At 53.9% G+C, this 27890-nt stretch overlaps 1 protein-coding gene across 5 annotated transcripts in view; it reads left to right on the top strand.

Moving 5' to 3' along the window:
* Window positions 1-22709, top strand: part of WNK3 (WNK lysine deficient protein kinase 3) — a 59146-nt gene extending 36437 nt beyond the window's left edge. For 3 of the 5 annotated variants that reach the window (XM_073321506.2, XM_073321507.2, XM_073321508.2), the window contains exons 10-25: window positions 19-150; window positions 1383-3098; window positions 4437-4501; window positions 5086-5233; window positions 6377-6493; window positions 9297-9452; window positions 9546-9597; window positions 10714-10809; window positions 11499-12247; window positions 12697-12928; window positions 13273-13382; window positions 13730-14184; window positions 14848-15059; window positions 16279-16380; window positions 17922-18124; window positions 18392-22709. In XM_073321506.2, coding sequence (XP_073177607.2) covers window positions 19-150; window positions 1383-3098; window positions 4437-4501; window positions 5086-5233; window positions 6377-6493; window positions 9297-9452; window positions 9546-9597; window positions 10714-10809; window positions 11499-12247; window positions 12697-12928; window positions 13273-13382; window positions 13730-14184; window positions 14848-15059; window positions 16279-16380; window positions 17922-18124; window positions 18392-18721 — 4875 coding nt within the window. In that variant the 3' untranslated portion in view covers window positions 18722-22709. The remainder of the gene's footprint in view (window positions 1-18; window positions 151-1382; window positions 3099-4436; window positions 4502-5085; window positions 5234-6376; window positions 6494-9296; window positions 9453-9545; window positions 9598-10713; window positions 10810-11498; window positions 12248-12696; window positions 12929-13272; window positions 13383-13729; window positions 14185-14847; window positions 15060-16278; window positions 16381-17921; window positions 18125-18391) is intronic. The other 2 variants (XM_073321509.2, XM_073321510.2) reach the window with 2 other exon arrangements.
* Window positions 22710-27890: the final 5181 nt, after the last annotated feature.

The raw sequence follows: 27890 nt of genomic DNA, 5'->3' as shown, positions 1-27890 counted from the left end.
TGTCGTTAATTAATTAAGCAGGTGCAGCAGCAGAACCTGGGCCACCTGCAGATCTTACCCCCAGCTCTACCCACCCCCAGCTTGGCTCCACCGGCAGCTCCCCAGCCCCAGGTGTCACCTGGCGCGGTCCCGCAGTTCACGCCGATAATGGTACGTCTGGTGTGTCCTGTGTGGTGCGGCTGACACACGAGGGGTGGCTGGTGCAGAGAAATCCTTGGCAGGTGGGGAAAGCACTGAACAGGGATGTGTGAACCCCAGGGTCAAGTCCTTCCTGGTTCAGGGACTTGAATCTAGGATCCCACATTCTAGGTGATTCCCTCGCCTCTGGGGTGGGGCTCTGTCTGGCCCCGAGGGACCTTCCCCACCAAAAGAGGATCCTTTCCCTTGGAAAGTTTGAGTTTCCCTGAATCTGGCAAAATTTGTGGGGAAATTCCTGACCGGCCCCAATTGTGGTTAAAAGTAATAAGAGGGACAGGCCGTCCCCAGTCATCCCTGCTTCGACTTAGTACTTGCCTCCTCTACCACTTGGTGTTTTCGTGGGCAGGGACCTCCTGTACAAGCCCCCACCTGCTTCCACCCTGCTTAGCCAAAATCGGAGCCTCTGGGGCACTGGACCAAAAGCAACTTATTTTGGGGGAATATAATTGTCCCAAGGGCTGGACGCACATTGGAGGATCAGCGCAAGGGGATCCAAAGAGAGAGCCCCGTTACTATGAGGGATCTGAGGCATTTGAGCAGGGCTCTGCTGAATCCAATTTCCGGGCAGCCATTCCTTTCCCCAGGTTTCTGGCTGGGGGCCTGAGCCGTTTGCTTTTGTAAACTGAAGATGTTGAGCCAGACAGTATCCCGCCCCTGCATCCCTTGATGTTGCCTGTCTTTCCCGGAGCGCCTTGCTCTCCTCATGATAGATAAGAACTAGCTAAGTTCCTGGAGGATAGGTCCATTAATGGCTACTAGCCAGGCTGGGCAGGGATGGTGTCCCTAGCCTCTGTTTGCCAGGAGCTGGGAATGGGGGACAGGGGATGGATCACTTGATATTCCCTGTTCTGCTCATTCCCTCTGGGGCACCTGGCACTGGTCACTGTCGGAAGACAGGACACTGGGCTAGATGGACCGTCGGTCTGACCCAGTGTGGCCGCTCTTACGTTCTTATGATGCTGTGCAGCAGGCTGCGTCCATGTCTCACCCCCAGAATGCATTGCTGCTGGAGATGCTCTGGGAATGCCCTCCTACTGCTCTATGGGGTATCCGCTCAGATTGTTTTTCCCAGAATGCATTAGTGCAGACGTGGACAGAGCCTAGGTTGTTTTGGGGTGGGGGGGCTGTGCTGTGATTAGTTTGTGGTTCCGCACCTGTAAGCCCCACGTTTCCTTTGCCACCAGCACCTCGAGTCACAACTGCCTACGGTGCTGGAGCCATCGGTCATGGCGGTGTCCCAGGCCATCCTGACAGCTGCCTCTCCCCAGGCCATGCCGGCAGCCAGCGCGCAGCTGGACTCCACCACCAGGACTGGGAGTCAGATGGCCACCACCACTGCAGCCGAGGTCGACCCGGCTTCTGGCTTCCTGACCCTCGGTCACAGCCTGGCACCGCAGAACCAGCCCTCGGCCCAGTTTGTTGGCAACATGCAGGGGATGGCCCAGCTCCTGCCTGCTTCCTTGGCTGGGCAGCCTGGGGCGCCCATGCAGCAGCCGCAGCAGGTGGCATCGATGCAGCCGCTCCAGCAGGTTCCTGCCATGCAGCAGCCCCAGCAGGTGGTGCCCATGCAGCAACCGCAGCAAATTCCTCAGCAAACTGTACCCATGCAGCAGATTCCAGCCATGCAGCAACTGCAGCAAGTTGCATCGATGCAGCAGGTTCCTGCCATGCAGCAGTCCCAGCAGGTGATGTCCATGCAGCAGCCACAGCAAATTCCTCAACAGACTGCACCGATGCAGCAGATTCCTGCCATGCAGCAGCCGCAGCAGGTTGCATCAATGCAGCAACCCCAGCTGGTTGCGCCCATGCAGCAGCCCCAACAGGTTCCCGCCATGCAGCAGCCGCAGCAAATTCCTCAACAGACTGCGCCCATGCAGCAGGTTCCTACCATGCAGCAGTCACAGCAGGTTGCATCGATGCAGCAACCCCAGCCGGTTGCACCCATGCAGCAGCCCCAACAGGTTCCCGTCATGCAGCCGCCCCAGCAGTATGCTGTGATGCAGCCAGACTCCTTACTGCAGCCTTCCCTGGCCCAGCCAGCGCAGCCCATGCAGTTGCAGCTGCCGGGTTACCCGCCCCCTCAGCAGCCGCAGTTTGTGCTGCACACAGGCACCCTAGAGCAGCCGCAGGGGCTGCTGGTGCAGGAGACAGACCAACAGGTGGAATGCGTGTGTCCTGTCCTGGCCCCAGAGCAGCTGGCTTACCCGCTGCAGGCCCCGCACCGGCTGCAGCCAGCATATCCCCTGCAGGGTCCTTACACTGACCAGCCCCCCTGCCCAGCCCAGCCGGCAGAGCCGGTGGTGTATGCGTACCCGGAGCTGCCGGGGTACCCGGTTCAGCCCCTCTACCCGGGGCAGCCTCCGTACCGGGTGGAGCAGGTGACGTTTCTGAGCCAGCTGGCAGATCCGCAGCAGCCAGCCTTTGTGCCGTCTCCTGGGGCGCTGAGCCAGGAGGCCAGCACGGAGCAGATGCCCGTGGCGCTCTCCCAGCAGGACAGCAGCGGCTTGGGGTACCCCCTGGCGCAAGGGCCGGGCGAAGGGCAACAGACAGCGCCGCCAGCGGTCCCGTTCCTCCCGCCGCAGCCCTCCACTTTTGCGCCTCCCGCGATGCAGCCGCTACCTCAGCAGGCTCCTCTCCAGCCACAGCCGCTCCTGGCCACGGTCCCCACCTTGCTCCAGACCCTGTCGCCCAGGCCAGAGCAGCTGCAGCCGCCCTCCTCAGAACAAGCCTATGGAGTGCAGCAGGCAGCGGCGCACGTACCCGAGCAGCCAGCCTACGTCCTGTTAGCAGCAGAGTCGGGGGTGTACCAGAGTCCGGCAGCCAGCCCTCTGCTCACCACCTCCCCACAGCCCGCCCTGAGCCCCCAGCTGCACCCACAGCATGGGCCGGGGCCCGAGCAGGTATGTGACCCGGCTTCAGACTGAAACAGCACCGGCCGGGCTGGGAACTGTGGGGGAGAGCCACAGAGAGCCCTTCCCTCGTGCTGGGTGATGGTAAGAAGTAACTTGGTCACAGTCTAGAAGTATCCATGCGAGGAACAAATATTTAATAATAGGCTCTTCAGGGTAGCAAAGAAAGCTCTAACATGAGGCAATGGCTGGCCTTTGAAACTAGACTAACTCAAATGAACAATAAGGCATACGATTTTAACGGTGAGCATAATTAACCGTTGGAGCAGTTTACCAAGGGTCGTGGTGGATTCTCCATCACTGGCCATTTTAAAGTTGAGACGGGAGGTTTGTAGAAGAGCTCTGCTGTAGGTCAGAAGGAAGGATTGTGGGGCAGGTCTCTGGCCCGGGTTATACAGGAGGTCAGACTGCATGAGCTCAGTGGTCTCTTCTGGCCTTGGGGTTTATGAACTCCCGGGCCAGCTTGAAGCAGCCAGGCTGAGAGCTTGCGAGCAGTCCCTGCAGAGTCCGACAGCTCGTTGACATGGGGAAATGCCATGGTAATTCCACCAGTGGAGTGACACCAGGGCAACGCTCTTATTTTGGAATCATGGAAGCCTTTTTTAAAGTTGAGATTTTGCCAGCCAGTTTCCTGCCCTGGACAAGCCCGAAGGTCTCTGATTGACCCTGAAAGCCTCCTCCCTGGTGGGTGACCCTTTCTGAGTTTCCGTCCAGTCTCCAGGTTTAGCCACTGTCCCGGAGAATGGTTCCTCATGGGGTCATCCTCTGAAAGTGGTGTCACCAGGTGTCCCTCCCGTGTTCAGCTCTGGGTCACTCTTTCACCCTTGCATGCTTCCTCCGCCTGGGAATAGCTGGCGATCCCGGCTACTTTTCCTAGCTCTGTTTGGAACGCTTTACAGCTCTCTTCCAGACCTCGCAGACTTGCCTCCCTCACAATGGCTGGGTTTGAAAACCCACCAAACTCTTCCCTAACCAGCAGTTTTCTGTAACCTGGTGGCTGCTTCTTGCTCCCAGAGGGAAATTCTAGCTTTGCAAGAGCCTGGCAAGTTCGTCTCGTTCTCCCGCGCCCCGTCTGTGATCCTGCTCCTCTGCTCTGAAGCCAAATTCAGTCCCCTCCCAGTGTTCTAATTTCCAGCCTGAATTGATCCCTGATCCCGGTAGTCCTTGTGCCTGTCTTATGTTCTTCTGGTCTTTGTCCAGCTAATGCGTCCCATTGCACTGTTCCGTGTCTCCTCAAACACTTCCTCTTGCAGTTGGTATAGCCCCATCTCCGCTGGTCCCTGGAGAAAGACTGAAATTCACTTGTTTCACAACTCTGTTTCCTGGCAGGTTTCCCAGCCTGCCACGGTGCCTGAGGCCCAAATAGCTGCTCCAAAGCCAGACTTGCTGCAAGGGTGAGTCTCCTTCCTCGTTAATCCGAGAGCATGGGGGTTGCAAGGGGGAAAGGAATTGAGCCCGGTGCTACATCCAATCTTTCTGCCCGTGTGCTGTGCGTATCTGGGGTGTGGCGGGAGTACATGTGAGCTGCAGTTCACAGCCCCGTCAAGTGGCCGCATTAACAGTCGGCCGGCCATCCTGCCAGCTGGAGGACTGTTGGGTCGGTGTGTCCCAGAAACCTCCATAAAAGAATCCCCTTCAATTTATTTCTCCCAGCTCACCTCCCACCACAATGAGGGATATTATCGAGATAGACACACAGTCCTGTCCCTTTCCCGCTGCTTGTCTAACCCGTCTGAGGAGCCTGAGCCTTCCACAGCTGTGGCCACTGAAGTGATTCGATTTCCCCATCTCTCTTGGCCTGCGGAACTCATTGCTACAAGAAACAACAAATAAACAATCAAGTCTTTGGGCAGGGAACTAAATGCGTCAACCTGTATCTTCCCCTGGGGGAAGATTGACTGATCCAGTTTGCCGCAGCGAGCCCCGTTCTGAGAGCTCATCCATTCATGCTTTTCTTCTCTCCCTGCTCTGCTCCCAGGCTAAATCCCGAGCTGGCTGCTTTGAAGGAAAGCTCCAATGCACACGAGCCCATGAGCGGCAACGGCAAACAAGACCGAAGTAAACAGAGGCGGGCGTCCTGCCCCCGGCCGGACAAAGGGACCAAATTCCAGCTCACTGTGCTGCAGGTTGGTAGTGGCGAGGGGGTAAAAGTCGGGCTCCGGGAGCATTCAACCTGTGACTCAGGACAGCTGACCTTTCACCGCAGGAAGGGATTAGAACCCAGCGGAGATCCGACATTCCTCAGTGATTTGTGCTCATGGGCTGCCTAGTTCCCCCAAGCTTCTCTGCGTGGAGAAATTGACCTGATCATAGTTTAGAAGTATCTAGGTGGGGAACAAATATTGGCCTCCTCCGTCTAAATTCAGACCAGAAATAAGGTGCCAGGGGAGTGAACCGCTGGGACATCTCACCTAGAGGTGGGGGAGTCTTGCTCACGGGCGATTCGTATAATTCGAAATGGACTGTTTTCCTAAGGCTCTGCTCCAGTTCAGCCTGGGCCTGTGTTATCCAGGGGGTTGGACCAGATGATCACAACGCTCCCCTCTGGCCTTGGGATGTGTGAATCTGTCTTTTGAAAGCAGGTTCCTAAGTCACTTCGGTGCTTTTGAATTTTTAACTCCCCAGGTTTTGTCCCGAGTTTGCTATGGCTAAGGTTTTTTTGGGGAGTGGGGGGTGATTTGGGAGCTGGGAGGTCACTTTCCTCTGCAAGGGGGCAAGCGGGCTGGCTCACCTTCCTGAGATCACCCAGTCACAGCTCACCTTATCAATTCCCTGCCGTCGTTCGGGCCTTGGCCGTTCTCGTCCTCACAACAGTGTAGTCTCCCGAGGCCTGAAACGGGTCCGTCTGATTGATGCTGCTCTCACTGGGACTGGCCAGAGCGCCTTTATGCTGATGTGATGGTGCCCACGCTCAGGAGGCTGGCAGTGGAGTTAAAGCCGTATTGTGTTGCTTTACCCCACCTTGGCAGGGCCTGAACGTCACATGAGCCCGTCCTTCAAAGCCCCATCAGGCTTGCTCTCTCTCTTCCATGTCCGCCCTTGGAATCAGCCCTCTTGGACTTTCATGTGGCTGTCTTGGGGCCTGATCCACAGCCGCTGAAATCTACGAGGGGCTTGCTTTGGCTCAGGGGAGGGGATGAAGGCCTCCAGGTAGATCAGAGTCCCGAAGTCGGTCTTAAAAGCAGAATGTTCCTCCCCTTGCTCCCTGAGATTCCCCCCCTGGAATCGGGTCCCCTTGCAAAATGCTGGTGTTCTGCTTACGTCCCCAGGTGTCTGCGGCTGGGGATAATATGGTCGAGTGCCAGCTGGAGACCCACAACAACAAGATGGTCACCTTCAAGTTTGATGCTGATGGAGATGCGCCCGAGGATATTGCTGATTACATGGTGAGTTTCCCCAGCTGCCGCCCTGCTTGCTTGAACCCTCTCCTGGGGAGCAGCGACTCTGGAAAAGATTTGGAGCTCGTGGGGGAGAATGAGCTGAACACAAGCTGCTAGGGCGACGCCAGGGTCAAAAGGGATAATGCAGTCCTGGGCGGCATAAACAGAGGAATCTTGAATAGGAGCAGAGAGGTTCTTTCACCTCTGGATTTGGCCCTGGTGCAACCAATGCTGGAATACTGCATCCAGTTCTTGTGCCCACTGTGACAGGTTGGACCCCCCTTCTGGGATGCCACCTGATATATTGGGGTTTCACTGAGCCCGACCTTTCCACTAGCCTGGGCTCCCTCACCCTGTCCTGCTGTGCCAGGCCCTCAAGCCTCCTCTAGTGCACACACATAGGTTGGGACACGCCCAGCTGCAGAAAGACACAGACACTGAAATCAGCTCTACTTGGGAAGAATCAGTTAGGAAATTGCCCTGCACTTAAGTGCACCTCCCCTCTGGAGTGTACCCCCAAGATAATATTGTCTTGCACTGTATAGAAAGAGCTGGACAGCACTAGCTCATAAAAATTCGCCCTCTCCCTCAATGTGGAGAGAGATATGCACAGCTTCTCCCCCCCCCCATATGAATTGCACAAACTGGGTTTTGAAATAAACAAGAAATAAATTTATTAACTACTGGTATAGCAAACAGAACAAAGCAGATTACTATGTTACTCCAAAGAAACAGGTTACAAAATGCAATTCCCTACCCTAAATGTTGATTTAGGCAGGATGCAGCGTTTCTGTAGCTCAGAGTTCCAGTTATTTCCCTTTACAGACTAGACTCCTGTCTTAGTCTGGACTCAGCCCCTGCCTTTCCTTCAGCTTAGTTCCTTTTTCTCTTCAGGTACTTTCCACAATCATTCCTCTGGGCAGGAAGGCAGTGAGGGGAGAGTGCCGATGGCTTTACCTCCCAGCCTTCGATAGAATTTTGCACCAGGCGGGTACCTTTTGTTTCCGAGGTGTGACCTCCCCCTCCTTTTAGTGGAAAATCACTAGAAGTTTAAGATGGTGTTTAGTACCAGGTGACAGGACCACATGACCTAGGACTGTCACAGCAACAGAGATTAGTATCTTCAAAGTCTTATTGTTTCTTCCTAATGGCCCATCTAGGCCGGTTGTCTGGTGGATGTCTCCCAAGTACACACACCCTAACCTTAGATACAGAAATGATACAAGCATACAAATTGGATAATCACCTTCAAATCAGATAATCAGACAAACCTTTCCAATGATACCTTACATGAGTCATCCTGCATAAAATACATCTTAGTTATGCCTGATTCATATTACAAGCATATTTCTATAAAGAATGTGGAGTGTCACACCCACACTTCAAGGAGAATGTGGATAATCGGGGAGGGGGCGGGGGTCAGAGATGAGCCATGAGAAGGATCCAGGGGTTAGAAAACCTGCCTTAGAGTGAGAGACTCCAGCTGCTCCATTTGTTTAGCTTTAGAGAAGGTGAAGGGGTGACTTGATCCCGGTCTATATGGCTCCACCTGGGGAACAAATATTTAATAGCAGAGAAAGCTCTGAGACAGTCCAATGGCAGGAGGCTGCAGCTAGACACATTCAGACTGGAAATAACAGTGCGAGAAATTAACCATTGAAACAACTGACCACCGGCTGTGGCGGATTCGCCATCCCTGACAATCTTCCAGTCAAGATGGGATGTTTGCCTTAAAGATCTGGTCTGGTTCAAGCAGGAATGATCTCGGGGCAGTTCTTGGGCCTGTGCTGTGCAGGAGGTCAGACTGGATAGTCGCAATGGTCCCTTCCAGCCAGGGAAACAACGAATTTTCCTTCCACGCAGACAGCCGTACTCTTTGGACTTCCTTTTTGAACATCTTCCCACCATCCTGGGCAGCTCAGATGCTGCGCTGCGGTGGGAGATTGGTCTAGTGCGTTGTGTCGCCGTGCCCGTGAGCTTTGAGGTTCTCACCTGGGCTCTGTGTCATACCTGGGCTGATCTTCCAAGGTGGACAGTATGTGATCTTGGGAGAGGGTGATGAGGGCCACACCCTAGGGCTAGTTCCCAGAGCCACCTTAGCCTTGGATAAGCCATATAGGGCTTGGTTTTGCTACATCTTGCTGATTGTTTTGGTCCGTTCCAAAAAAAGCGGGTCAGGCTGAATCTGAAGATTACGAAAAATGTCAGCGAATCGACAACATCAGTTGGGGGCGTTAAAGGGCTAGATTCACAAAATTGGGGTGTGTGTGGGGGTAGTCGTTGGACTCTGGATTCTAGACAGGTCTCCCTTGGTGCTTTGCCTCACTGTTGGGCTCTGTGCATTCTGGGACTTTTCTTGCTGTGCATTGTGGGTCCCTGGAGTTCTGAGAGTTGGGAGTCAAACCTACAAATTCGCACGATTCCTCACCTGCCACTTCAGGGCTGTTCTCTTTTTTGGTGAGCCACCACTTTTTCAAACCGCTGTCAGCCAGCATTGCTCCCAATATGAGCTGTTCCTCTCTTTCCTAATATGCTTGGACCAGCAGCGAAATTGGTCAGTTCCCACCTCTCTGAGCAATTGGCTCAGGCTCTCTGCAGACACAGGCAAGCATTGTTGTGTCAGGCAGACTCGGGGCACGTTACTGAAGATTCCTTTGCAGCAGTGCGAGCTAGGGAGATTGCCTTTTGTAATAAGTGAAAGCTGAAAATCTGCTGAACAATTCAGGTACTTGTCCAATCCCCTGGCTGTCGAGTCCCACGCTTTGGGAAATGCTGATTGAACTGTTGGTTGTTGGTCCCCCCCGATCAGGTAGAAGATAACTTTGTGCTGGAGAGTGAGAAGGAGAGGTTTGTGGAGGAGCTGAGAGCCATTGTGTGCCAAGCTCAGGAGATCCTCCGAAGCCTGCCGGTGGAAGAGCGAGCGTCTGGCAACGATTCCGTTCCCTCCGAGTCCAACAGCAGCCAAGTAAGAACAGTGCTTTATTGTGGGCATGTCTTTTTGGCTACGTGGGCACCTCAAAAGCTTCATTGTTTATTGACCTGTCGGTTTTTAATTCAGACAGGATCGTCCGAGCAAGTTCAGATAAATCCTGCCTCCACTCAGACTGGAAGTAAGTACCTTTCAAGAACCTTGAAACACGGGGGTGTTGGCTTATCTTTGAGCCCCGGAGAGCTGGAAATAAGGGAGACCTCACTGGGTTCTTGTTGAAATGAATCTTATTGACCCTCTGCTTTCCCCACCCTTCTCCCAAAATTTTTTGAGAGGGGGCCATGCTGTCACCGATTCCCAGACCTAGCTAGCGATTGCAAGATCAATCTGTGGTGTTCTGGTGTGAGGTTCATAATAGCGAGGCCAGTTTTCATGTTTCTCTGTTTCTCTCTGGGGCACATAATGACCTTGGGGATTCTGGGGTTAACTCAAGGAGCTCAATTTATTTCGCTTACCAAAGAGAAGGTGAAGAGGTGACTTGATCCCAGTCTGTAAATATCCACGTCAGGAACAGATAGTTAATAACGGGCTCTTCAGTCGAGCAGAGAAAGGTCTAACACCATCCAATGGGTAGAGGTTGAAGCCAGACGCAATCAGACAGGAAATGAGGCATGAAGTTTTAACAGTGAGAGTCGCTAACCACTGCAACCATTTCCTGGAGGGTCACGGCGGATTCTCCATCACTGACTCTGTTTAAATCAAGATGGGATGTTTTCCTGAAACATTTGCCCTAGGAATTTTTCTGGGGCTGTTCTCCGGCCTGTGCTCTACAGGGGGCCAGGTGGAATGATCACACCGCTCCCCTCCGGCCTCGGAACGTATGAATCTGTGACTCCATTAATGTAGAGAGATCCTTGTTTTTCACGCTATAGGGATGTTGTCGTGTATTTCATTGTTTTAATTCACTTCCTTTTAAGTCTGTCCTTCAGCACGGTACAAAACAGCACCGTTGTCCTACACAGCAACCGCATGTGTTATTTAAACCAGTCCGTCAGGGCGAATTCAGCAAGTGATGCTCATGCCAAGCAAAGCAGTTAGCTTAGCCTCAGTGTCCCATTCGCCGTGCATGATCCCCGCGTCTGATATTTCGAAGGCAGGCAAACCAGACCCACAGAGTGGGGAGGTCGGGGGCGTGCGTTGGCTGGCCGATTAACTAGGACAGAAATGCACTAGACTTCCACTAGTGACTTACCTGCTGGTAGGTTCGAGTGACGCTTCCCCTTTCATCTTTCCCCAGACGAGTGCGCTCCTCAGTCCTCTCCAGTCGGCCGCTGGCGATTCTGCATCAATCAGACAATAAGGAACAGAGAGGGCCAGATGCCGGGTGTTACCGGTGAGCAGAGACTTCCACTGTGGGTGACGGGAGGTCAGAGAGCAGAAGGAAACGAACAATTTACAGTGAAGGCCTGAGTCAAAACCAGCCAGAGGCTTTCTCTTAGCTTTGGCATAAGCCTTTGTAGCCCATGCAGTAGGGCTCATGTGAAGGGCCCAGGTTTGGATCCTGGTCTCAGCTGGGGTAAGACAGGGCACTGGACAGGGTGGGCTAATGCTCTGAGAAAGTCCAGAGAATCCTCCGTCTGGATGCCTGGCTGGTGGGTCTTTCTCCCCTGTTCATGGTCAAACTGATAGCCAGATTTAGGGTCGGGAAGGAATGGGTCTCAGTTGCTCTGAGAAGGGGGAATTGCCCTGAGTGTGACCTGACTCGGTGATCTTGCCTGAGTCTACAGAGAGCCTGAGCCAATCGCTCAGAGAGGTGTGAACTGCTGTTAGTGTGACTGATAGTCATACAGCCTGAGTCCGCTGAGAATCGGGTCTCTGTGAAGATCCTTCAGCGGCAGGGGGTCCACAGATATTTCCAGCAGCTCCCTTCACCTTCCAGCCGCTCCTTCTTAGGCCCTTAGTTTGGGGAGACCCCCACAGCTGTCTTTACTGATGATGACAGACACACGTACCTGCTAGGGGCCGAGGTCCCTGTTCAGTGTCTTGGTCGGGGTGTAACGTTTCCCCCTGCGGTTGTTACAGGTCCGGACAAGGAGAATGCTAAGGAGACATCCCCGCAGGGTGGGCTGCTGGCTGCCGAGAGCCAGGGTCCCAATGCCAGCCCAAAGGACAGCACGGCACCAGAGTGCCCCGGCTCGAAACCTGAGCGGCTGGCGGAAGGAGACACGGAGACACTAGTGCCTCTGTCTGCCAACGACAACTGGGCTGGGCCGGAGACTGGAGAGCCCCCTGCCCCACAGCCTGGCGACCGCCCGGTCGGCTTGGCAGTGGCCCATGCTGGTGAGCCGCCCCTCCTGGCCGAGGTCCCGGCGTCTGAGTGCCAGTCCCAGCAGCCTCCGCAAGAAGGAGACGCCTCTCTGAGCTCCAGCGCCGGGCAGGTGCAGACGCCTGGCTCCGAACCGGCCCCTCTGCCCCCCTCGGTGCCAGAATCTGACGGCGAGGGGCCACCCAAGATGGATTTTGTCGACAACCGAATCAAAACCCTGGATGAGAAGCTAAGGACGCTGCTCTACCCAGAGCACAGCTACTCCGATAGCCAGAAGGACACGCAGAGCACAGAGTCCCCACTCTCCTCGGCCGAGGATACGCTGTCCTGTGCTGGGCCGGAAGCGCCAGCTGCCGTCCCCTCCCCGGCAGAGTCCCAGGGGACTGACGCCTTCGAGGGGTCTCCGCTGCCCCCCGCCGAGGCTGCCAGCCAGCCTGCTGGCTCGCCAGCGCTGAGACAGGACCCCGATATCATTACGGTCGCGCCCAGCGAACTCTGTCTGCAAGTGAGTATGGAGGGCGTGGGGGGACGGCGGGTATGGCTCTAGTTACGGTACCCGGGACACAATGCTGGCGTTGGGGGGTTGGGGCCAAGATGTTCTGACCTCCCCGGCCGAGATCGGGGTTCCCCTTGTGCCAGGTGCTGCACAGACCCCTCCCCTGGCTGAGATCAGGCCCCCAATGCACCGGCCTGTTGGAAAGTCCTTTAGATACATGTGGTGGAGCTGCGAGGGGGTCTGAAAGTTGGGTTGGGACAGGATGGTGGTTCCCGAGCCCCCTTCACCCTCCTCCCGGTGGCTGTTTTCTGGGAGATCTCCAGGGCACCCAGCAGTTAATTCAGGGAAGTCTGATGTGGGGGGCGCCAGGGGTCCCCTTTGCCTTGCGAATCTGCGGCTGCCCCGTCCCACTCAGGCGCTGCAGCTCTTTCTCTTTCCCTCCCCTGTGTCTCCTTCAGGAGCTGTCCCCGGAGCCTTCCTCCCTGCCGAACCCCGAGGCCTGCCCCGCTGCAGTAGCCAGCATCGGAGCCGTTCATCTGCAGACAGGAGGTGGATATTTTGGCCTAAGCTTTACTTGCCCTAGTCTCAAAAACCCTATTAGCAAGAAATCCTGGACTCGCAAATTAAAAAGCTGGGCGTTCAGGCTCCGGCAATCCACCAGCTTTTTCAAGAGATCCAAAGTCCGCCAAGGTAGTGTGCTTAGAGACAGGGATCTACCATAGGTAAAGCATCCCTTATGATTTCTTTCCCCGCCCACGCCGCCTCCCCTCCGCGCCCATCATTTCACCCCGCACAGCCATCGCCACTTTCCTTTTCTCGGGCTCCCCCCACTTCCCCGCATTATTTTCCATTCCACCTAGAAGCGTAAGTCTCGGGGAGGGTGGGGGGCTGGGAAAAACCGGCTAGCACCGGGGGTGGAGCGTTGGACGTGGCATCACTCTTGGGAGGTGCGGCCCCTGTGGTGCGGTTCCAACCCGCGATGCCCTCCCTTGTTTCTGCTCTTCTTTTCTTCCCGCTGTGGCACCCCTTGGCAGCGGAGGCAGAGGAGACGAGGACGGAGGGGCCTGCTGAGCAGGCTGGGGCGAACGAAGCCAGTGGGAGGTGGAGATCGGCTTCGGTGTCCTATCAGCGAGGTCGCTTCCAGGTGGGTCTTGCCAGCCACGGCCTGGCTCCCTCCCCATGCCCCTGGCTCTAATCCACCAGACCCTGCTCCCCTCCCAGAGCCGAGGAGAGAACCCAGGAGTCCTGGCTCCCAGTCCCCCTGCTCTTACTAGCCACACCCTGCTCCCTTCTCAGAGGCAGGGAGAGAACCCAGGAGTCCAGGCTCCCAGCCCCCCGGCGCTAATTCACCAGACCCCACTCCCCTCCCAGAGCCGGGGAGAGAACCCTGGAGTCCTGGCTCCCAGCCCCTCCCAATACCCCTAGGCATGACCTCTTCAGGGCGGGGCCCTGCCCTTCCCAGCTAACCCTGTCCATCCCTGATTGTCCCAGGTCACCTCCGTGCCGCAGCAGCCAGCTCCCTGCACTGCAGATGCCGGACCTGATGCTGCCGGGCTGGAGGAGCCTCAGACAGACGATCCAGGCACCCCCCCGCCGGGAGAGTCGCTCCTGTGGGCTGGCCCGGCCTGTGAGACCGATGCCTCTTCCCTCACCCCAGAGCAGGAGCCGGAGGAGCTGTCGGCCACAGGGAGCAGCACAGAGCCGTGGGCCGAGGGGCCTGTCCTGAGGCAGCCCAGCTCCGATAGTGAGCTGGGCCCCGAGGAATCGGGGGAGACCCTGGGGTCTGGCAGGGACCAGTGCCCCCCGCTGGCCGAGGACCGTGTCGGCCATGGGGCCATGCGCCGTAGTTCCCTCTTCCACTCGGCCTCCTCGCCCATGAGCAGCGATGACGAGTCTGAGCTCGAGGACGAGGACCTGAAGGTGGAGCTGCAGCGGCTGCGGGAGAAGTAAGGGGGCCTGGGAAGCCCGACTGTGACCTCCAACTCTCTTCCCCCCAATCCTGCGCAAGGACCAGGGATCTCCTCCCCCAGGGCTTCTCCTCCTACACGTCAAGCCCCTGGCTGGGGTGGGGTTCGCCAGGCCCCCCAAGCAGTGAGGCTTGGGCTGGAGAGTTACAGGGCAGCTGCTGGCTCAGGTTCTCTGCAGATTCAGACAGGGTCACTTCACATCTCTCTGAGCAATCAGCGCAGGCTCTGTGCAGACTCAGGCTTGCCTCAGTCCAGTCCTGCTTTGTCCTTTCAGAGCCAGCCTGGAGCGAATTGTTAGGACCATTTGTTGTTTTTCCTCTTATGCCTAGAGGTCAGGGTCGGAGCCCCGTTGGGCCGGGCGTGCGCAACACCCAGAGAGTGGGTCAGGAGCTCACAGTTTAAATATGCTAGACAGACAAGGGGAAACAGAGGCATAGGTCGGGGAAGTGGCAGCGCCAAGAAAAGAACCCAGGAGTCCTGGCTCCCAGCCCCACCCTGCTCTAACCACTAGACCCCACTCCCCTCCCAGAGCTGGGGAGGGAACCCAGGCCCCCCTCACGGAGCAGCTGAGTAGCTCACTTGTCCAAAGCCAGTTCCTGCTGGTTTGGGGACGCCGTGCTGACGGCTTTTCCTGCCCCGCAGACACGTCCAGGAGGTGGTGACGCTCCAGGCCCAGCAGAGCCGGGAGCTGCAGGAGCTGTACAAACGCCTGCACGCCCTCAAAGACAGCAAGCCTGAGCTGTCGGAGCTGTCCCTGCAGCCCGCCTCCCCCCGCCGGCCTCGCTCCTTCAGAAGCAAATTGCGCAGCCGGCCTCAGGTCCTGACGCACGCCGAGAACTGTATCGTCGCCACAGGTAAGCCAGGAAATGAGCCCTGGCCAACGTGGGGCCGCCCTGGTCCCTTCTGGCCTTCCGGGATGGGGATCAAAGGGAACTGGCATTGCACAGGGGAGCTTGAGGTGGAGAGGCCAGAGACGAGCCATGGGGATGATCCGAGGGTTGGAAACCGGGCTTTAGCAAGGAGCTCGGTCGCTCTGGCTCGATCCCCGCCTAGATGTACCTGCACGGGGAACAAATATTTGCTAACAGGCTCTTCGGTGTGGCAGGCGAACGTCTCCCGCCATGCCAGGGCTGGAAGTTGAAGCTAGCCAAACCTATGAACAATGGCCCCTGGCTCCGAGCGAGGTGCTTAGATTTCAGAGCAGAAGGACCATTGCGATCATCAGTCCAGGGGCTCTCAACCATTCCAGACTGCCGGACCCCGCTCAGGAGGTTGATTTGTCTTGCGTCCCCCCAAGTTTCACCTCGCTTAAAATTGACTTGCTTACAAAATCAGACCTAGAACTAGACAAGCGTCCCAGGCACAGCGGTATTGACAAATGGCTGATGTTCACATCTGTACCAGATCGCTGTAAAATAAACCCCTTGGGCTAGAACTATTGCACTGGCAGAGCAGTGTGAACCAGGCGTTGTCTGTGTGACACGTTAGTGGGCACTGATTTCGCTGGTGCTTTTTATGGAGCCTGTTGTAAAACTAGGCAAATCTCTAGATGAGTTGATTGACCCCCTGGAAGCCCTCTGAGTACCCCCAGGGGTGTGTGTAGCCCTGGTTGAGAACCACTGATCTAGTCTGACACAGGCCAGAGCGTGTCCCCAAAGTAATTCCTGGGGCTGACCTCTTAGGAAAGCGGCCCACCTTGACTGAAAAGCGCCCAGCGATGGGGAATCTGCCATGCCCCATGGGGAATTGTTCCAGTGGTTAACGACGCTCATCCTTAATGATGTACACCTTATGTAATCTGCCAGCCTTCACAGAGGAAGCTGGTATATATATATATCCCCATTTTACAGCTGGATAAACTGAGGGACAGAAAGGTCGTGACTTGCCCATGGTCACCACAGCAGGGCCAGCTGCCCTGAGGGGGCTACTGACTTTGGATGGAGTGGGGGTGGGGTGCAATTGACCCCCCCAGATTAGGTTGTAGCCCGGGGTTGGTGGCTCGTGGGAGCTGACGGGTTGGAAAGCGAGTGGGTTACGTCGTGATTTTTAACTCCCTCCCTCCCGTACGCACAGAGTGCTGCTGCACGACCACCGCCGCCTCCATGATTGACTATCAGCTGAGCATCCAGGCCCGCCTGCTGCATCAGAGCTGTGCCCCGGGGGAGCCCAGCCCAGGTACCTCTGCGCCCCGGGGGAGGGGAGGCACTTAGCCAGTTCCCCTGCAGACAGCCCAGGGTGGAGGCAGCCCGGGCTAAGGATTAAAGCACCAGATTAGGACTTGGGAGACCTGGGTTCTGTTCCCGGCTGCTCAGATGAGTCACTTGGCCCCGGCCTGTGCCTCGGTTTCCCCATCTGTGAAACCAGGGTGAAGATACTAGCACCCCTGTGTAGAGCACGTTGAGACCTACAGATGGAAAGCACTTTGTGTGAGCTAGGAGCCCTTACGAAGAGACCCCGCTAGGCTGCTCTGGGATAGCCTGACCCAGGGGGAAATTTCCTCTAGCTGGTGGTTTGGTTTGTCTGTGTCTGTCTGATTTACTCCTCTGGCCCCTCTTGGGTCTGCGTAATCTAATTCTCCGGCCACAGCTGGTTCTGTCTTTCTATACTTCTCAGAGCCCCATTGGTTCGGGCTTGGGGGTGCTTCCGGCCCCATTGCCCCAGTGTCTGGGCCCTCCACCCTGTACTTATCTGCTCTGCTGCCCCCCACCAGTCTCGGTGCACAGACCATAGTCTTCTAGCACGCAAGCCCAGGCGGGCACGTTGGATGGTGCGCTCCGGCCCCTGCCCAGCCCAGCGAGTTCCACCTGGCAGTGAGCCCAGAGGCATTAATGTAAAATGGGGCTGAATCGCTGTTTGAGCAAGAGAGACCCCGGTGCCTCCGACGCCCCGGGACCCTGCCATGACAGGGGATTGATCACCTGAGCCGGGCACTGTACAGTGTGTATTAGGTGTATTACGGAACCTCCTAGGAGCCCCAGCCATGGCCCACCACCCCAACGCGCCAGGCACTGTACAAACCCATAACAGAAAGACAGTTCCTGCCCCCGCAGAGCTTCCCATCTAAGCACTAGGGACCTCGCTACTGCCCTTGATTTCACGTGCAAGGTGCCCAGATATTACGGTGATGGGTGTCAGGATCAAATTCTTGGATGGCTGGATGGGTGTGCGGGGGGGGAGGGGATGGATGGCGAGATGGATGGGTGTGTGGGGGGATGGAAGGGTATGTGTGGGACGGATGCATTTGGGGAATGCATGGGTGTGGGGGGGATGGAAGGGGTGCACGGGGATGGATGGATGAATGAAAGGACATATGTAGGGAGGGATGGGGAAGAAGAAGGAGAGAGGGGCGGGTGGATACAGGGGTGTGTGGGGATGGATGGACAGAGGGACGTGGCTGGGGATGCACGGATGGTTAGCTGGAGGAATGCAGTTGGGGATGGATGGATCAGAGGAGTTTGGATGGGGATGGACGGACGGGTGGATACCAAATCTTTCCCTTCCCTCCCCCTCTCTGCCTCACTTGCCCACCCTGTAAGACGGGCTGGCCCCGTCTCTAAGGAGCCGTGAGGGCCAAGAACTTGGCTGGCGTTTACTTGGCTAATTCCTCCCCCTGGGAACGGGGAACGTCGGCTAGCTGTGGGTGTCGCTGCCCATGTGAGGAGGGCCATGGCCACCCTCGCCCTGCCTAACCCCTTCTCTGCCCCTCTCCCCGACAGAGCAGCTATGTGCTGTCAGTGGGACTGCCTCCTGCCAGCAGTCCCCGGCCAGCAAGAAGGGGATGTTCACCGACGACTTGCACAAGCTGGTGGATGACTGGACTAAGGAGGCGGTCGGGAACGCCCTCATGAAACCTAGCCTGAACCAGATCAAACAGAACCAGCACCGGCTGGAGGGGGACAGCTGGAGCAAAGCCTGCGAGGTGAGAGGGGACGGTTGGGGGCCAGGACACCTGGGTCCTGTCCCCGGTGCAGGGAGCGGAGTGAGGTCTAGTGCTTAGAGGGGGGAGGCTGGGAGCCAGGACTCCTTGGTTCTGTCCCCGGCGCAGGGAGGCGAGGGGGATCTAGTTCTTAGAGCAGGGGAGGCTGGGATCCAGGACTCCTGGGTTCTCTCCCTGGCGCTGCGAGGGGAATGGGCTCAGAATTTTCTGATCCATCTGACTGCTCTCTCTCTCCCCTTCCTCTTTTAGAACACGTCCTCGTCAGTGGGCTACACCTCCACCTGGATTTCCTCCCTCTCCCAGATCCGCGGGACTGTGCCGGCCTCCTTGCCCCCCGGACTGGCCCTCCCGGCTTTCCCCAGCGTCCTGCCGCCCTACGGCATGCCCCACGTCTGCCAGTACAACGCCATGGCAGGGGCAGCTTACCCAATGCAGTGGGTGGGTGTTTCGGGGATGGCTCAGCAGTCGGTTGTCGTCCCCTCCCCGCCCATCGGACCCTTCCAGCCTGGGGGCAGCATGCTGGGATTCCCGGCCTCCCCGGTCCCTAACCCAGCTACCATCCCGCCTGGTCCCAAATGAAGCCAGAGCAGGGAGCTGGAGGCAAACAGGGTGTTGTCGTACTCCCCCATCGTGGCCTGCAAACCGTGTGGATTCTGGTGTGGCTGACGCCCAGTCTGCCAGTGGAGGCGATTTGGCTCAGCTAACAGTGACTTGTGGCACGGTTCCTATCCTCCCGGAATACTTGATTTGATTTGATTTTTTTAACCAGCTTTGGTAAACTTGGCTCCTGCGTCTCATGCTCCTGAGACGTGATCGCTTCAGAAAGAAACCTCCATTTCACCCCTCTCTGGCGGAGAAGCTGTCCGCCTGCATCTTTTAAATGGCAGACGTGATGGTGGGGAGGAATATCTGATTTGGTTTTTAAGTTAGGTGATGGAAAATGTGCTCCTAGAACTCACGTCGGTTTGAGCTGCGGCTGGGAAGTTTAGAAAGAAAAAATGTTTTGATCAGTGCAGCTAGCTTCTGCTGAGTTCTAAAGACCCTCCTTCCAACCCTGAGCCAGGAGGATTGGGGACTGAAAAAAGGGTTTCCTTGATCTCACCAATCCTGTTGCTGTGTCAGGAATATCCTTGAGCCACTCAGGGCAGCTCTGTGCAAAGCCAGCAGCTATTTCCTCGTTCCTCATACGCACACTTCTTTGATTTGAGCAGCTGAGAGATGCTTGGGTAGTTGGGTGTTTCCTGTTGAAATGAGTTCTGGTTTTGTTATTTTTGCAGCAGACACGAGTCTCAGAGTGGGGGGGAGTTGCTGGGAGGGGGCTATTTTAAATCTCTTCCAATCTCAGTCACCCCATCTGGGACACAGATTTGGAGGTGCAAAATTAGACAGGGCAACAGGGCTGTGTGCACCTCTGTGCTGTAGAGAATTTGGGAGCAAACGCAGTGAATTGGGGTCTTAGTTTAGCCCTGCTAAACCCTGTGCTTTTGCAGCTGCCCTTGTTTTGAAAAGCCTGCCTTTCAGAAGCACTGGCTTCCAATGTTTTTCTATCTTAGGCGCATTTGAAAATATTGCCTCAAGTCCATTTTTGAAAGGGACTTTTCCTGATTTTCAAAGGAAGAAGCAGTTTAGCGGCTTAACTCATTGATTTCAATCAAATTTATCCACCTAACCTGCTTAGTGCTTTGTGACTATGCTGGTAGGCACCTGTTTGCATCTTTACTCTCCTAAATACCTTTGAAAATCAGCTCCTACGTCTCTTTTGAAAATGGCACTTCTGAAAATTTCATCCTGCGTCATCCTGGCTTTGATCTCATAGCTCATATTTGACCCCTTTTGGGCTCTGAAATCTTAAGCACAGCAACCTGAACATGGGGGTCGACTTCGCGTTATGATCTGGAGCGCATTCGAAACGGCTCACTTTCAGTGGGTTTGTTTCTTTTTAATATTCTTTCCCTTTGCAACCTGCCTCCGAGGCCTGGGTTGTAGACTAGCACATGTCCCCTGATTGCAGCCCTGCAGTGGCTATGCTCGGAGAGAGTGCTTTCAGAGAAAGAGACTAATTGAGGCTAATGGAGATTTTTTTAGCTGAAGTTTGGTTTACGTGAAGTGCAGCAAATCCTCTTTCTCCGTCTCACCTGATGGACCCACTGACTCCAACACCGGTACCCAACTTGGCTTCAATTCCTTATTGTCTTTGCAAGGATTTTAGCACATGGGGTTGGGTTAGATTTGTGGTAGGAACAGGGACTTAATATCACTTGCCAAAACTCATCCCATCTCCCCTTGGCGTTTCTGTCACGTGGCCTTTTCTGCATCCTGAGTTTCAAACAGACATTTCTTTGCCAGGTGGCTTTCAAGTCCGTTGGATCTTGCAAGGCTGGGCCCTTTGTCAGATAGGAACTTTTCAGATGTGCCAAATGCTTCTGCTCCACCCTGAAAGCTCCGCTTAGAACAGCATTAGGAATGGACCCAGGTAGAGGTGCAAACCCGGCCCCATTCCATGCCCCCCCCCCCCCCCCGCTTTGTCTGCCTGCAGCCACTTGCATTGCCTTATAACTGCTGTCTCCTAAGGTTTTTGTCAGATTTTTACTGGGAAGGGCTGCATGTCTGAGGGTGACTTGACACCAGTGGGTTTAACTTTTTTATAGCGAACACGTGCAGAAAACAAACCCACACGCAGATAGCGAGTGGCGTTTGTGAAGACCTGAGAACAGCGTTTCTCATCTCCCTGGGATTTTTTGGATTTTTTTAAGACTTTTCAATTGTTTTTTGGCTGGTTGTGTTCACTCCGTTAAAAACAAGTCTCAAACGGTGTAGGCACTTGGGCTACGAAGTCTGGTTTTGTTTTCCACTTGGAGGAGAGGGTGTTTGGAAATGGGAGGTGCTTGGCCTTAGCTTTCTTCCTTTCCCCAAAGCACAGATCTGCGAAACAGCCTTTGGTTTTCCAGTGGGAGGGGAAATCAAGGGCTTGTCTGCTCTTGCAAGGCTGCAGCAGGAGGGATTTTCCGTAGACCCAGGCCTAAGACTCCGAACTAGCTCTGGGACCTGATTGTAACTGACACCAAAACCGGACAGAAATCCGAGTGCTATGCAGGTAGAGTGAAAGCACACCTTCGTGTGCACCTGTTGGTCTGGCTGTTCCCTTGAAGGACGAGGAGAAAGCTGTAGTGGTACAGCCGTGTCTACAGGAGGGACGGGGCTGGTACCCTGTCTGTAACTCACCCAGGGAGAGTGGTATAAAAGCAGGTCTGGAGGATGCTTTTGGCTTTGACCCTGCTAATTGTGGAGCGCTCTGGCCCTGATCCAGCAAAGCACAAGTTGAAGTGTATGAGTAATCAGGGACAGGAACAGTTAATTGGGAAGAGTCCATGCACAGACAGACCCTTAGTGACACTGGGAATCTAGCCTTGATTCAGGAAGGGTTTTAAACAGCAGAAGGGGAGGGTGTCCCAGATTAGGGCCCAACAGCAGAAATGGCTGCAGTTAGACCGGGAAAACACCTACTGTCTGTATGGACCAGACGCTTGTGTCTGTTTCCTAGGGCAAACTACAAGTCCTTCGAAGACTGCAGTCCCTCCAGATGTATCCTCTCTATCATGAAGTGTCTGAGCAGCACGCTAGAAATAGATGCTGTAAATCTGATAACAAACCAAACCGCACCCCCAGCCCCCAAAGAGTCAGTAGCGGCGTTCCGTCTGTATGGAACGGTTCATCTTTTCGTTGGCTGTAATGTAACAAGGAGCTTTCTGGGTCCCACGTGGCATTTTTATTTTCTATCCAGCATGAAGAATTTGAAGGTGATAAACAAATGTGAATTATTATTATTATTATTATTATTATTTTTTTAAAGAGACGTTTTATTTTCCTGCTGTGCCTCTTTCAGGTGGAAGTCTGCCAGGGTCAGCGTCCACTGTAACGAATGGATCAGTTTAATAACGGGCTGGTTTGGGGTACAGTCTGCTGAACCTGGTGCTTTTTATGTTTGCTCTTGGTTTTATCTACCTCATTTTTTTTAGTGCTGTTTGAATCCAGCCTCCAATTTCCCAATGTTGCTTTATTTCCACCCCTCGTCTTATGGGACTTCAAAGTGACATTTGATCTTCCGTTTTCTCAGTTAATTATTTGTGTAGCGATTGCATTTGCTCTCTTGAGGCAAATCCCCCCCCTTGAATTCAGCTAGATGAATGAAAATATGATTTAGACACTGCACCGTTGACCTGGGATCTTTGGTAGCGCATGTGAAAGCTGGAGCACCGATCTGCCTTTCAGTAGCAACAATTTGAAAAGCTTGTTTTATCCACAGAAGCATTGCTCATGAATTATTTGTGTCCCTAATTAAGCCATCAAAATAAGCCAAGCCACTGGCATTGTTCCGCGGGGCGTGATTCTTAACGGCCCTTTAAGGTGTTTTATTTAATAGTCGTTAAAATGATGCATTCTGGGCTGTTTCATTTCCGAAACCCAGCAGTCTGTCTGTCCTTCATTTTACACGTTCTTACTCTGTAAAGGTGAAATGTTTGGTGAAAACTATGTTAACCTAAAATACATTTGGACTTTTGTTTTTTAATATTTTGTTTCTTTTTGGTGGTTACAAATCTCCAGTTTATCCTAGGGGACGTGGAAGTGTGTGGGTTTGGGAAGGGGGGGAGCGGAGACACAGGCAAAAATTCTCCACTTCCTTCGCCAACCACCTCCCCCTGGCCAACATGAATAGACCTGTGGGGGATAAAAAAGAGGGGGGGGATAGTGTGAGGCTGAGCACAGGGGAAAACAATCAATCCCCTGAGCTGTGACTGGCAGGACTCGCTTGTAATGCGAACGTAGCGGGCTGTGAAGCACAGAAGCGCAGCCCCAGGCCTGCAGCTTCTCGGCCAGGCCCCGTGTTGAGCTGGTGCGGAGCGGCCTCGCCCTGTCGACGCAAACAATGCTGCTGTGAGCCCAGCCCGAGGCCCCGCTGCCTAAATCGAGAACCCCCCCCACCCCCGCCTGCTTTCCCAGAGAGGATTCTGGGTAATGTCAATGAGGCCCCTCCCCCTGTTCTCTGAGAGGATTCTGGGTAATGTCAATGAGGCCCCTCCCCCTGTTCTCTGAGAGGATTCTGGGTAATATAATCCCCACCCTTTTCCCCTCAGCTCTCTGGGGTAAGGAGGCTACTGTGAATTGTAGGCTGCTGGGGGTGGGGAAGTTATTGGACTACAACTCCCAGCATGGCCTGGGGCTAGGAAGCAGGGTGGGCAAAGGTGGCTGCGGGCAGCAATGGCCGCTGGGAGTTGTAGTCCTTGCTGGTCACTCCCAGGTGGCGACTAGACCTTCTATGACAGGTTTCAGAGTAACAGCCGTGTTAGTCTGTATTCGCAAAAAGAAAAGGAGGACTTGTGGCACCTTAGAGACTAACCAATTTATTAGAGCATGAGCTTTCGTGAGCTACAGCTCACTTCATCAGATGCATATCGTGGAAACTGCAGCAGACTTTATATATACACAGAGAATATGAACCAATACCTCCTCCCACCCCACTGTCCTGCTGGTAATAGCTTATCTAAAGTGATCATCAGGTGGGCCATTTCCAGCACAAATCCAGGTTTTGTCACCCTCCACCCCCCCCCACATTCACTCTCCTGCTGGTGATAGCCCATCCAAAGTGACAACTCTTTACACAATGTGCATGACAATCAAGTTGGGCTATTTCCTGCACAAATCCAGGTTTTCTCACATCCCCCCCACCCCCATACACACACAAACTCACTCTCCTGCTGGTAATAGCTCATCCAAACTGACCACTCTTCAAGTTTAAATCCAAGTTAAACCAGAACATCTGGGGGGGGCCGGTAGGAAAAAACAAGAGGAAACAGGCTACCTTGCATAATGACTTAGCCACTCCCAGTCTCTATTTAAGCCTAAATTAATAGTATCCAATTTGCAAATGAATTCCAATTCAGCAGTTTCTCGCTGGAGTCTGGATTTGAAGTTTTTTTGTTTTAAGATAGCGACCTTCATGTCTGTGATTGCGTGACCAGAGAGATTGAAGTGTTCTCCGACTGGTTTATGAATGTTATAATTCTTGACATCTGATTTGTGTCCATTTATTCTTTTACGTAGAGACTGTCCAGTTTGACCAATGTACATGGCAGAGGGGCATTGCTGGCACATGATGGCATAGATCACATTGGTGGATGTGCAGGTGAACGAGCCTCTGATAGTGTGGCTGATGTTATTAGGCCCTGAGATGGTGTCCCCTGAATAGATATGTGGGCACAATTGGCAACGGGCTTTGTTGCAAGGATAAGTTCCTGGGTTAGTGGTTCTGTTGTGTGGTATGTGGTTGTTGGTGAGTATTTGCTTCAGGTTGGGGGGCTGTCTGTAGGCAAGGACTGGCCTGTCTCCCAAGATTTGTGAGAGTGTTGGGTCATCCTTAGGATAGGTTGTAGATCCTTAATAATGCGTTGGAGGGGTTTTAGTTGGGGGCTGAAGGTGACGGCTAGTGGCGTTCTGTTATTTTCTTTGTTAGGCCTGTCCTGTAGTAGGTAACTTCTGGGAACTCTTCTGGCTCTATCAATCTGTTTCTTTACTTCTGCAGGTGGGTATTGTAGTTGTAAGAAAGTTTGACAGAGATCTTGTAGGTGTTTGTCTCTGTCCGAGGGGTTGGAGCAAATGCGGTTGTATCGCAGAGCTTGGCTGTAGACGATGGATCGTGTGGTGTGGTCAGGGTGAAAGCTGGAGGCATGCAGGTAGGAATAGCGGTCAGTAGGTTTCCGGTATAGGGTGGTGTTTATGTGACCATTGTTTATTAGCACTGTAGTGTCCAGGAAGTGGATCTCTTGTGTGGACTGGACCAGGCTGAGGTTGGTGGTGGGATGGAAATTGTTGAAATCATGGTGGAATTCCTCAAGGGCTTCTTTTCCATGGGTCCAGATGATGAAGATGTCATCAATATAGCGCAAGTAGAGTAGGGGCTTTAGGGGACGAGAGCTGAGGAAGCGTTGTTCTAAATCAGCCATAAAAATGTTGGCATACTGTGGGGCCATGCGGGTACCCATAGCAGTGCCGCTGATCTGAAGGTATACATTGTCCCCAAATGTGAAGTAGTTATGGGTAAGGACAAAGTCACAAAGTTCAGCCACCAGGTTAGCCGTGACATTATCGGGGATAGTGTTCTTGACGGCTTGTAGTCCATCTTTGTGTGGAATGTTGGTGTAGAGGGCTTCTACATCCATAGTGGCCAGGATGGTGTTATCAGGAAGATCACCGATGGATTGAAGTTTCCTCAGGAAGTCAGTGGTGTCTCGAAGGTAGCTGGGAGTGCTGGTAGCGTAGGGCCTGAGGAGGGAGTCTACATAGCCAGACAATCCTGCTGTCAGGGTGCCAATGCCTGAGATGATGGGGCGCCCAGGATTTCCAGGTTTATGGATCTTGGGTAGTAGATAGAATATCCCAGGTCGGGGTTCCAGGGGTGTGTCTGTGCGGATTTGATCTTGTGCTTTTTCAGGAAGTTTCTTGAGCAAATGCTGTAGTTGCTTTTGGTAACTCTCAGTGGGATCAGAGGGTAATGGCTTGTAGAAACTCGTGTTGGAGAGCTGCCGAGCAGCCTCTTGTTCATATTCCGACCTATTCATGATGACAACAGCACCTCCTTTGTCAGCCTTTTTGATTATGATGTCAGAGTTGTTTCTGAGGCTGTGGATGGCATTGCGTTCCGCATGGCTGAGGTTATGGGGCAAGTGATGCTGCTTTTCCACAATTTCAGCCCGTGCACGTCGGCGGAAGCACTCTATGTAGAAGTCCAGTCTGCTGTTTCGACCTTCAGGAGGAGTCCACCTAGAATCCCTCTTTCTGTAGTGTTGGTAGGGAGACCTCTGTGGATTAGTATGCTGTTCAGAGGTATTTTGGAAATATTCCTTGAGTCGGAATAAAGCCCGACTCAAAGCCCCTACTCTACTTGAGCTATATTGATGACATCTTCATCATCTGGACCCATGGAAAAGAAGCCCTTGAGGAATTCCACCATGATTTCAACAATTTCCATCCCACCACCAACCTTAGCCTGGTCCAGTCCACACAAGAGATCCACTTCCTGGACACTACAGTGCTAATAAACAATGGTCACATAAACACCACCCTATACCGGAAACCTACTGACCGCTATTCCTACCTGCATGCCTCCAGCTTTCACCTGACCACACCACACGATCCATCGTCTACAGCCAAGCTCTGCGATACAACCGCATTTGCTCCAACCCCTCAGACAGAGACAAACACCTACAAGATCTCTGTCAAGCTTTCTTACAACTACAATACCCACCTGCAGAAGTAAAGAAACAGATTGATAGAGCCAGAAGAGTTCCCAGAAGTTACCTACTACAGGACAGGCCTAACAAAGAAAATAACAGAACGCCACTAGCCGTCACCTTCAGCCCCCAACTAAAACCCCTCCAACGCATTATTAAGGATCTACAACCTATCCTAAAGGATGACCCAACACTCTCACAAATCTTGGGAGACAGGCCAGTCCTTGCCTACAGACAGCCCCGCAACCTGAAGCAAATACTCACCAACAACCACATACCACACAACAGAACCACTAACCCAGGAACTTATCCTTGCAACAAAGCCCGTTGCCAATTGTGCCCACATATCTATTCAGGGGACACCATCTCAGGGCCTAATAACATCAGCCACACGATCAGAGGCTCGTTCACCTGCACATCCACCAATGTGATCTATGCCATCATGTGCCAGCAATGCCCCTCTGCCATGTACATTGGTCAAACTGGACAGTCTCTACATAAAAGAATAAATGGACACAAATCAGATGTCAAGAATTATAACATTCATAAACCAGTCGGAGAACACTTCAATCTCTCTGGTCACGCAATCACAGACATGAAGGTCGCTATCTTAAAACAAAAAAACTTCAAATCCAGACTCCAGCGAGAAACTGCTGAATTGGAATTCATTTGCAAATTGGATACTATTAATTTAGGCTTAAATAGAGACTGGGAGTGGCTAAGTCATTATGCAAGGTAGCCTGTTTCCTCTTGTTTTTTCCTACCCCCCCCCCCCCATGTTCTGGTTTAACTTGGATTTAAACTTGGAGAGTGGTCAGTTTGGATGAGCTATTACCAGCAGGAGAGTGAGTTTGTGTGTGTATGGGGGTGGGGGGGATGTGAGAAAACCTGGATTTGTGCAGGAAATAGCCCAACTTGATTGTCATGCACATTGTGTAAAGAGTGGTCACTTTGGATGGGCTATCACCAGCAGGAGAGTGAATGTGGGGGGGGGGTGGAGGGTGACAAAACCTGGATTTGTGCTGGAAACGGCCCACCTGATGATCACTTTAGATAGGCTATTACCAGCAGGCCAGTGGGTGGGAGGAGGTATTGGTTCCTATTCTCTGTGTGTATAAAGCCTGCTGCAGTTTCCACGGCATGCATCGGATGAAGCGAGCTGTAGCTCAGGAAAGCTCATGCTCTAATAAAGTGGTTCGTCTCTAAGGTGCCCCAAGTCCTCCTCGACCTTCTATGCGGCTTTGCGGAGGACAAGATGGCGTTCTGCGAGCCGCACTACAAACTCCCATGATCCCTTGGGAGAGACTCGGCACCAGGCAAGATGGCGACCCTAGGGCTCACTGCAGCCTGGGAGCTGGGCACTGCAACTCCCATGAGGCCATATGCCGCCCTGCGAGATGCACCGGACAACATGGTGGAGAAGGGGGCTGCCCGTCTCGCTCGGGCTGTCGGGAGTCGTAGTC

Source organism: Lepidochelys kempii, chromosome 23, assembly GCF_965140285.1.
Source record: "Lepidochelys kempii isolate rLepKem1 chromosome 23, rLepKem1.hap1, whole genome shotgun sequence".
NCBI lineage: Eukaryota > Metazoa > Chordata > Testudines > Cheloniidae > Lepidochelys > Lepidochelys kempii.
This window is presented reverse-complemented; position numbering and strand designations above follow the sequence as displayed.